The following is an 11,095-nucleotide window of genomic DNA, read 5'->3' as shown; positions in this document are numbered from 1 at the left end:
ACGTCCTAATATCCACAATATAACCATAAAATCAGGCGTCAGATAATTCACTTTATGAGGCTTTTAACTGCCTTGAAGCATACACAATAACTCGTCCCCGCTACATGAGTATAACTTCCAACCTTGTGATCGATGCATCACAATAGACCACAAAATCATCAACACCATCGGGAAGGGTCAAAACTGGTGCCTCGCACAACTTCTGTCTAAGATCCTCAAATGCCTCCTGCTGCTCAGGCCCCCAATGAAAAACAGTCGTTTTCTGCGTCAACCGAGTCAAGGGTACTACTATCTTTGAGAAATCCTAAATAAACCTCTAATAATACCTAGCTAAACCAAGAAAGCTCCAAATCTCAGATGGAGACCTCAAAACCTCCCACCGCATCACAACCTCAATCTTAGTCGGGTCGACTAAATACCATATTGGTTGATGAGGTTCCCCAAAAACTGAACACCGTACAACCAAAACTTGCACTTGGAAAATTTGGTGTAAAGCCTCTCTATCCTCAAAGTCTTAAGAACCTCCTGCAAGTGCACCCCGTGTTGCTCCTTGGTCTTAGAATAGACCAATATATCATCAATAAACACAATCATTGACTGATCCAACATCGGTCTGCATACCCGGTTCACGAGGTCCATGAACGTCATCGGTGCGTTGGTGAACCCAAATGTCATCAGTACGAACTTGTAATGCACATAACGAGCCTGGAAGGCCATCTTTTGTATATCCTCATCCCTGACTCTCAACTGGTGGTAACCCAACCTCAAATCAATTTTCGAAAACCAAGATTAACCCCGAAGCTGATCGAATAAATCATCTATTATTGGAAGTGGATAATACTTCTTCACCGTGAGCTTGTTCAACTCCTCATAGCCAATGAACATCCTGTGTGATCCATCATTCTTTTTTATGAACAATATAGATGTTCCACACGATGAACTGTTCGGTCAGATACACTCCTTGTCCAACAACTCCTCCAGCTATGTGGACAACTCTTACATCTCAGAAGGTACAAGACGATAAGGTGCCTTAACTATCGATGCCGCACTTGGGATAGATCAATTCTGAACTCGACACTACTGACAAATCATCGGAAACACGTTTGGAAAATCTCGAACCATAGGCACGTCCTAGTATCCACAATTTAACCCTCAAATCCTGAACACTACTAGCCTTATAGCTGAACAAACTGTTGGGCCGCCCCTCTACGACTTTAGTATTACTTGATGTTCGATATGCTCACCCCTACCCTGCTATGAGTTGATATCTCAAACTCTCACTGCCTTCAATTTCAGTTTGCTTACGTATCGTTCTTCATAGTTTATATCGCCTCCTCTGTCTCTCTTTGATCGTTAAAAGTGAAATCGAACCACCCCTATTCCAATTCACCAATTTAGAACAAGAGAAATCTTTCCCTTTTTCTCAAATTCTTTCTTTCTGTTTTTGTTACAAATCATGATGCTGATTCAACAATTCAAGACACCCCTTTCTTACAATTTCCCAAATTCTACCTCAAATTCGAGAACTCCTTCCCAAAATTACAACAATGTACGGTTTTCAATCAAGAACCACAACAACAGCAGCAATAGCATCTCTTCTACTGATTCTAATTCGATTACTTCGATGAAGAGCAATCTTAATGATGATATTGCAAACCCATCATCGTTAATGTCGTCGTCTGCTTCGACTAAATCGCCGCCATATCCCGGTGGTATGGGTCCGTATACGGGTAGGGATCCGAACGTCAAGAAACCGAGTTGGCTTCGGCAAAAGGCTCCACAAGGAGAGAAGTATCTGGAGGTTAAAGATTCGTTAGAACGCCTTAAACTGAATACCGTTTGTGAAGAAGCACAATGCCCTAATATCGGGGAGGTACCTCTCGATCATTTCAACATATTCTTGTTTCATGTATTTATTTTCTTATAATCCTCCATCCAGTCTAATTAAAGCGATTAAACTGATTTTGTTCAACAGAATTCCATTTTCTATATTTTAATTCAAGAGTATTCAAGACATTTTCTGTTGATTTTGTTCAGAAACATCACTTTTGTTATCATCATGTAATGGTATTCGAGGCATTTGCTATTGATTTACCTGATCTGTTCAAAAAATCTTCCCTTTCTTTGACATTGTTCAATAGTATTTGAGGCAGTTGCTATTGATTTTATCGATCTTGTTCAACAAACTTACCTTTTTCTCTCATATTCTTTAATAGTATTTGAGACTTTTTCTATTGACTTTATCTTGTTCAACAAAGTTGCCTTTTTCTTTTAGCTACTTCAGTCGAACTATATATCAATTTAAACACTCAAATTTCTATTTGAATAATCAAATACTTTCAAGTTCGCTTTTTTTTGTATGCTAATTTACAATTTATGTTCTTGTTACAGTGTTGGAATGGAGGTGAAGATGGTATTGCAACTGCAACAATCATGCTTCTTGGTGATACATGCACCAGAGGATGCAGATTTTGTGCTGTCAAAACCAGCAAAAACCCTGCCCCACCAGACCCTATGGAGCCACAAAACACCGCTGAAGCCATTGTCAGTTGGGGGTAATTTTGTAAATTTGCCAAAAAAAAAGATTTGTTTTGTAACTAATACATCGTATAAAGCTGACTACTTTTATTTAACCACTTCTCCTAACAAGAAATGTTTTGGTGATTTATCTTGCAGTGTGGATTATATTGTTTTGACCAGTGTTGACCGGGATGATCTTCCAGATGGCGGGAGTGGTCATTTTGCTCAAACTGTCAAAGCAATGAAGGTACAAATCCAATACATAACTTTTCTCATTTCCACAATTAAAAATAATAATAATAATAATACACAAATAAATAAAAGTACATTGCTATTTTTGTGTAGAAAAGGAAGCCGGAGATTATGGTTGAATGTTTGACTTCTGATTTTCGTGGTGATTTGGAAGCCGTATCCATGTTGGCTAACTCGGGATTAGATGTTTTTGCCCACAATATTGAAACGGTTAAAAGACTACAACGAATTGTAAGAGATCCAAGAGCTGGGTGGGTTTTCTCATTAAGGCATTGTACTTTGAAAATGTATTCAATTATAAACAACTGAATGAAAGTACATTGCTATTTATTGTGTAGATATGAACAGAGTTTATCGGTTTTGAAACATGCTAAGGCTAGTAAAAAAGGGATGATTACTAAAACTTCAATTATGTTGGGACTTGGTGAATCCGATGATGAATTGAAAGAAGCCATGGCGGATTTACGTGCCATAGATGTTGACATTTTGACACTCGGACAGTATTTACAGGTGAGTTTATTTATTTATTTTATTTTTTTGATTATTTTTTGTAAATTTGAAAGGAAATGGTTGAAATTTTGTTGTATATGTGCAGCCGACTCCATTGCACCTTACTGTGAAAGAATATGTTACACCTGAGAAATTTGAGTTTTGGAAAGATTATGGGGAGTCAATTGGGTTTCGTTATGTAGCAAGTGGACCTTTGGTACTATTTCTTTATTTTATGAATTATTCTATTTTTTTTTTTTTTTTATTTATGAAAACGTGATTTATTTGTTAATGTTTGGAACTATTTTAGGTACGATCATCGTATAGGGCAGGAGAGTTATTTGTTCAAACTATGGTGAAAGAGAGGAGCAAAAGCGCGTTGTGATTATGAGATTTTGAAATTCTTTATATTGAAAACTCTTGGCTCTTGATCTTCACACACACACACACACAATTATACATGTGTTCGTATGCAGGCAGGTTATTCATATTTACTGAACTTTTATTTATTTATTATTATGTTGATTTTGGTTTAATTTTATGTAAAATGATTACACATGTCAACGGTGTCAGATGGGTGCTTGTATGATCGTGGTATCGATCAGTTTAACATATTGTTTTTTAGTGATTTCGTTTTAATGCAATTGTTTTTTAGTGATTTCGTTTTAATGCAATTGTTTTAACTTTTTTTTTATTCCAAAAAACAAAAGAATACGTGAATAAATTTTGTAGGTAAATGATGACTTGTACATTTTTTTATTTAACTAGTATATTATTTATTGGCATATTTCAAGTGAAAAAACGTGGGCAATAGATTGACGTATACATTATTAATTATGTATAAATAAAATTTATAGGTAAATGATGACTTATACATTTTTTTTTATTTCACTAGTATATTATTTATTGGCATATTTCAAGTGATAAAACGTGGGCAATAGATTGACTTACACATTATTAATTATGTATAAATAATATATAAATATTTATATATTTATATTTTAGTGGATTATTATCATAAAAGTTATAAGTTTTTAACATATAATTGAGAAAAGTCATATTATTTTTTTGTTATTATAACCATAATTTTCTCTTAGAATTATCATTTTAATCTATTTAACGAGTTTTATTGTTCACTCTGTTATCTTTTTGTAAAAATCAGCATAAAGTTGTACTTAACATTTAAATTTTGACCATATAGTTTGTAAAAAATTACATAACATGGTTTTTTAACTTTATTGTTTGTTTTTTTATATATTTTATTTATTTTTTATTTTTTTATATATATACTTTATTTATTTTAGTTTTCTAACTTTATTTTTTAACAATTTAATTTTTTTTACCTTTTTTTTCACTTTTTTTCAATTTTAGTTATTTATAGTTTTTCTAATATTTTTATTTATTTTGATTCAAATAACTGAATTTGAATTAAATTTAAAATATTATAAAAAGTATATTTTTTTTACAGAGACCGACTATTATTATTTTTTTTGTTCTTTCTTTTAGTCTATTATCAAATTGAAAAATATTATCTTGAATTTAAACTATTAATATCACATATAGAAATATGATTTAATTTGCAAGTTATCTCACACATTGAAATATTAATTCTCAACAAAAAAATTGTTTATTTTTTTTTTAAAATTTTCATTTTATCGTAACATAAATATAGGAGCACCAAAGAACAAAAAATAAAAAGAAAATAAGTTGGACCGAAATTACAAATATAAATATGAAAAAAAAACTATAAATTACAAAAATTTGTAATATACTCTAATATATTAATACATTTTATATTTTTTACCTGAATAAAAATAAATTACAAAAACTATAAATTACTGAAAATGTAATACACTCTAAATTATTAATACATTTTATATTTTTTGAAAAGGGTCAAGAAAAAGTTAAAATCACGAAAAAATGAAAACAAATACGAAAAAAAAATGAAAATTAGAAATACGAAAAAATTAAAATATAATACGAAAACAAATATAAAAAAACTAAAGAAAAAACAAAAAATATAAAATGTATGATTGTATTAGAGTAAAATAAAAAACGTAATATATATATATATATATATATATATATATATATATATATATATATATATATATATATATATATATATATATATATAACAAAAATAAATAAAGTATATAAAAAATAAAAAATAAAGCTAAAAAACCATGTGGCGTAATTTTTTGCGAAGTACAAAGATAAAATTTGAACTTTAAACTCAATTTTAGGATTGATTTTGGAAAAAAGATAACAAAATTAACCAAAAAATTCTTTAAGTGGACTAGAGCGATGATTTTGCAAGTAAGTTGTGGTCATAATAATAATAAAAAAATTATGATTGTTTTTCAATTACACGTTAAAAACTTATAGTAAACCGACTTTAGTTGTTGAAGGAAAACTCGTAAGTGATTTCTCGAACAATACCTACTTTTTTTTTATTTTTTTTTATTTTTTTATTGTACTACTTGTTATGCATGATGTCCATGTTGCTATAGGTTCAAGATGTGTGTTTTTAGCTTTGGACTCGTACCAATACCATTTGATATTAAAATATTGGGAAAATGATTTGATCGGGTAAGATACTTTTTGAAATGTACACATTTAGTCCTTTTTTTTTTGTAAAATAAACCTTATACTTCATTTTTTGTAACAATGTAATCCTTGTGACCGGCTATATCCGGTATACCGGTCATATACAAATTTTCTTTTAGGGATAATGACTTGATAGGGTAAGATACTTTTTGAATTATACACATTTAGTCCTTATTGTTTTTTTTTTTGTAAAATAAACCCTGATACTTTATTAATATGTACACATTATGTCATTTTCACCGGATTCTACAGGTTTTGCTGATGTGGAAGCACATGTGGCACTAAATAACAATTAATTAGCTTAGTCACTGGAGGTGGGTGATCCTCCAGCAATAAGAAAAGGGCGGCGACCCTTCTTTTTCTCGTCTCTCTTCCTTCCGGTCGAATAGCAACAGCCAAACACCCTTTACATGTTGTGTTTCTCCGATCTGTCTCTCTTTGCCTCCATCTTTGAGATATGTTGCTAGGAAAAGAAGAAACAATCGACGAGGGGGCTACCAGAGCAGCTCCTCGCCGCCAATTACCGTCTCTACTTCCTCCCGCCTTCCCCTTCGACCTTGTTGTTTCTGCCATTATTCCTCCTTGCTTCCAGTGATGTGTAGGAACACATAAAGGAGTCGCCAGAGATCGGGGTTCTCCCTCTTTTTCATGATGAATAAAAGCTTGAAAAATCTCGATGTGGATATGTGGATGCCACTTGGGTATTTCATTTCAACAAAATAAAAGAAAAGGAAAATGACTTGATATGGTAAGATACTTTTTGAAATGTATACATTTAGTCCTTATTATTATTATTTTTTTTGTAAAATAAACCCTTCCACATCAGCAAAACCTGTAGAATCCGGTGAAAACGACATAATGTGTACATATTAATAAAGTATAAGGGTTTATCTAAAAAAAGAATAAGGACTAAATGTGTACATTTCAAAAAGTATCTTACCCTATCAAGTCATTATCCCTAAAATATCACATATCATGAGGTTCATAAATTACTTGGACTTTTTTGTATTAAGGGGTGTTTGAGATTTTCTTTATTTAACTAAATACATACTTTTCGATGAAAGTCCTTATTAGCTAATGTGGTAACAAAAAAAAATTTTAAAAATGTTTGGATTCAAAAAACTATAAGTTGATAAGTCATTTTCAAAAGGAAAAATCTACAGAAAAATCCCAAAATTTTGGAAATAGTTTCAATAAAGTGTTAAAGTTTTTTTTTTTAATAGAAATGTCCCGATTATTTAACATTTTGCCCAAATTAACGAAAAAGTAATTTTTTATATTTGAACAGCAAATGACAGATTATATTATTTTCTCAAAATAATATGACTTTTCTTTTCAAAAAAAAAACTTTTAAGATTTTATTGAAACTTTTCCCAAAAGTTTGAGATTTTTCTATAGATTTCCTTTTTCAAAAGTGTTTGAATTATCTCATAGTCATTTTAGTTATTTTAGGTGAATAAGTTATAAACACTTTTGAAAACTTACAAATTCTAAATTATTCCAAATGCCTTTTCGAAGAGAAATAAAACACTTTTGAAAAGTACTTATTAACTAGCCAAACACTTTTTTAGGTTTATTAACTTTTTAAAAAGTTAAAAAATTCAATTAGAACTCAATCTCAAACACCCTCCAAGTCCTTCATGAACGACATGTTTTGTACTTAACCTATATTCAATATGCTCAAGCATTAGTGAAAGCAGCAATGATTGAATATAAATGATCACAATGTATGACATTGTTTTTCATGGAAAATATTCTCATTACTCCGGAAGAATGAAAGATATATTCTCAACTTCCATATATCTAAATGATTTACTAATGTTAACTTTTGGTATAATCAAGATTAATTTTGATTAATCAAGTTGAATTGTTTACATAATGTATGAGACATGGTTGACTAAAACCATCTCTAATAGAGCATTATCACTCATATGATAAAAGAAGTCTAAATATATTATGATCTCCATATTAAGCTTCAGAATCGATAAGGAATGAGTAAATTAATGCTTGAACTCATAGTAGTTTGCAAACATCTAAGTCCGTGCATTGATATATTGATATATTATGTCAACGCTTGTATTTCAATACTTGCATCTTGGAATGATTTTCATTAGTCAATATATTCTCACTTCTAGATTTTTGATAAAAACAAGTAAACTTAGTGGTTCTTGAACGTCCATTCATTTGGAATAATTGATCTATATGCAAAACCATGTCGTTCATATAACATGTTCCTGCTAACGACCTTAACCATGTTGTTTATATAGCATGTTCATGCTAACGACCTTTAGATTTCGCTATGCAAACAATTTTTCTCAACTGTTAAAAAATTTGTGTATTTGAGTACTGGAACATTAAACAATACTTTTCTCAAATATGAATTAATGTACGGGATATGATTGTTTTCGTAAATATTGAGGTACTCTATATTAGCATGTTTAATCTGAATGTAGTTCTAAATTATTTTAAATCTCCCCAGTCATTCAAAATTGAAGTAGTGATTATGAGTTAAGACTAATATGAAAGATTGACGATATAATATAAATGAATATATCTAAGAAAATAGGCAAATTCATATGTATTCATTGTTCATGAATATTAGAAAAACACCGCTTTAAGATGCCACTTTATGAACCAATGTTATGAAGTGAGTCTTAAAAATGAGTCGAATCTTATTATCCTTCGACTTGATATATGTGTTGACTTTTGAGCAAGTACACTACTGTGTCTTGTCTTGATGTATGTCAAACATTGTCCTTAAAAAGGTAGCTATAAATGCTATTATTAGATATAATATGGATCTTGGTAAAGAACGTATATAATGAAGATAAGATTTGTTCCTCTATTTTCAAAGTGTGATATCGGTCATACCTGTTGATTGAATAGATTTGAGTGTGTGGTCACAACCAAATGATTATGTTGATCTTATTCATCCTCATATCAATAAACAAATATTAAACTTATATGAGAATAACTCGAGTCATGACTCAATTTTCAAGATATTGAAACGAAGGATATAAGGTAAGTCCTTTGCCATTAAGATATTTGATGGATGCTTTGTGGAAACAAAAATTCACATACATTTATGGCAGTAATGTATTGCTAGACACTTAACATTGTATGCGTAGTTGACATCTGTCCCTTATACAAGTTTCTAGGATCAAGAATAAACAACACCATAAAGTTGCAAAGAAAAAAAAAAGAACATGAGGAATTAACATAAAAATAAAGTGTCGTTTCATTTAATAAAGTTAGTGGTAATTAGTGTTTTCTTAATCTGTGTTTTTTGACTATAGACACTAATTTTGGAACAGAGGGAGTAATATTTCTTATAATGTATAACTTTATTATTTACCAACATGAATAAATAATTAAATAATAGTTTTTTATTATTTATTGGTCAAATACAAAATAAATAAATAAATTATTTATTATAAATTAAATAAAGAAGTTTATCTAATTAAAATTACAAATTAATTATGAAATTAAGTAATCATGACTCATGAGTTTGATCTTTAACTTGAATGGTGAAAAAAGAGGTTTCAAAACCTCATCAACTAATTTAGAGAGCTACTTGGTTCATAATTATATAACAAATCTAAACAATCACACACCTACCGCTACATACCATCTCTTATTATGTTCAGACAGTCATACAACAAGCAATAGGCAACAACGATCGGTCTTAATATGTTGGTTTGTTTAGTAGGTGTTGTTCCCTGCTTTGTATGGATTTTTGTAAATGTTCCCTGCTTTTTATGGATTTAAGATAGATACTTAGGTCATAACTATATAAAAAATCTAAACAATCAAAACCCTACGACCACATGCAATCTCTCCTCATTTTCATATAGTTAAACTCAAGCAATATGCAAGAGAGATCGGTCTTAATATGTTGGTTTGTCTAGTAGTTGTTGTTCCTACTTTATATGGATTTTTTATAAATGTTACCTGCTCATGGTAATTGTTATATGGGTATCAAGGGACACCAAAAACTGATGTAATTTTTAACTTTCTATGATTGTTTACGTTGGTTGATTATATTCTAACTGGATCCATGGATTTCGGTGATGATTAAAATTTTAAATTTTTTAATTTGTTTTTATTGTGCTTGATTATATAATTATTTTGAAATAAACAATATCAAACATACATTTTTGATATATGTTGTATAATTCTCATGTTTATATTCTCAAACTTCACTATTGGATTTGTGAATTTATTATTGAACATAATTTCTATTTGGATAATTCTTTAGTAGTTTAATTTTTGAATCAATATTTATATATGTGATGTATGTGAATTTATACTCTCTTTTTCACATATGCTTCAAATTTATTGTTTGGATGATAACTTGTATTTGAGTTTTTAAGATCCAAATAAATTTAAGATTCTTTGTAAACCCTATTTTATATATTTTTGTAACTTCCCAAAACTTAGAACCAATTTTTTTTGTTTTTATATAATATTGAAACTTCAACCAAACTTGTTTATTAAAACCATAAGAAAACATATTGTAACCAAAATCATCCAAAAGTACATTATAGTCAAATAAACGTAAAGTCACGGTGTGTGCGATGCAATCATTCCGAACTCTTCCTCTTCGATCCGAAAGTACCTGAAATATAAACTGAAAATCGTAAGCATGAAGCTTAGTGAGTTCCCTAAAATACTGTGTACCATACATATCTGCCAGCTCAAGGCTGTGCCGGGTCAATTCACCCGTAAGTCTATTTCACCCCCGAGTCTATTTCAACTCATGTTCCAGACCAAGTTCGTACTATGTCTATTTCTCCCTTAGGTCTATTTCAACTCATATGTCATCAGAAGGATGTATCGGGTCTATTTCGCCCCCATGTCTATTTCACCCCACATATATATATAGCAAATAGGCACACATGCATACATACATACAACAGGAGTCACAAAGACTACAAACACATACTATCTAGTGTCCTACAGTAGCTGTCAGTCAAACATATGCTCGCCTTAGAAATTTGATATTTTAATGTAGTTTTTAGAAAGTTTTTGCTTCAAAATAACGTGCAAATATGTGAACTTGTATTTACCATTATTTGTTTAATTTTCGACTTTGATGTGTATGTAGCCAACTAAGCTGATTAAAAGTATTATGACGGCTTCAAAAATATCTAACTTGCTTGTTTACATTATATGTGATTCTCTTAATTAGATTTCTTATGTGATATATATATTAGTAAAATAT

The 11,095-nt window shown here is 30.2% G+C and overlaps 1 protein-coding gene across 1 annotated transcript; it reads left to right on the top strand.

Annotated features, from left to right (window-relative positions):
• Positions 1–1,194: 1,194 nt before the first annotated feature.
• On the top strand, positions 1,195–3,919 carry LOC145012053 (Radical SAM superfamily protein). Its single transcript, XM_078970821.1, has 7 exons — positions 1,195–1,873; positions 2,392–2,555; positions 2,677–2,767; positions 2,866–3,023; positions 3,111–3,282; positions 3,368–3,478; positions 3,572–3,919. The coding sequence occupies exons 1-7, from the start codon at positions 1,457–1,459 to the stop codon at positions 3,644–3,646; spliced, it is 1,188 nt and encodes a 395-aa protein (XP_078826947.1). The 5' UTR covers positions 1,195–1,456; the 3' UTR covers positions 3,647–3,919.
• Positions 3,920–11,095: the final 7,176 nt, after the last annotated feature.

Source organism: Lactuca saligna, chromosome 8, assembly GCF_052625555.1.
Source record: "Lactuca saligna cultivar CGN05327 chromosome 8, ASM5262555v1, whole genome shotgun sequence".
Lineage (NCBI taxonomy): Eukaryota > Viridiplantae > Streptophyta > Magnoliopsida > Asterales > Asteraceae > Lactuca > Lactuca saligna.
The sequence above is the reverse complement of the archived record's forward strand: the minus strand, read 5'-3'. Positions and strand labels throughout refer to the sequence as shown.

Excerpts from the sequence above, each read along its gene's own strand:
- LOC145012053 (XM_078970821.1), top strand. The coding sequence starts at position 1,457 with ATGATGCTGATTCAACAATTCAAGACACCCCTTTCTTACAATTTCCCA. Across the intron at positions 1,874-2,391 it reads AATGCCCTAATATCGGGGAG|TGTTGGAATGGAGGTGAAGA; the intron begins GTACCTCTCGAT and ends TTCTTGTTACAG. Across the intron at positions 2,768-2,865 it reads AAACTGTCAAAGCAATGAAG|AAAAGGAAGCCGGAGATTAT; the intron begins GTACAAATCCAA and ends ATTTTTGTGTAG.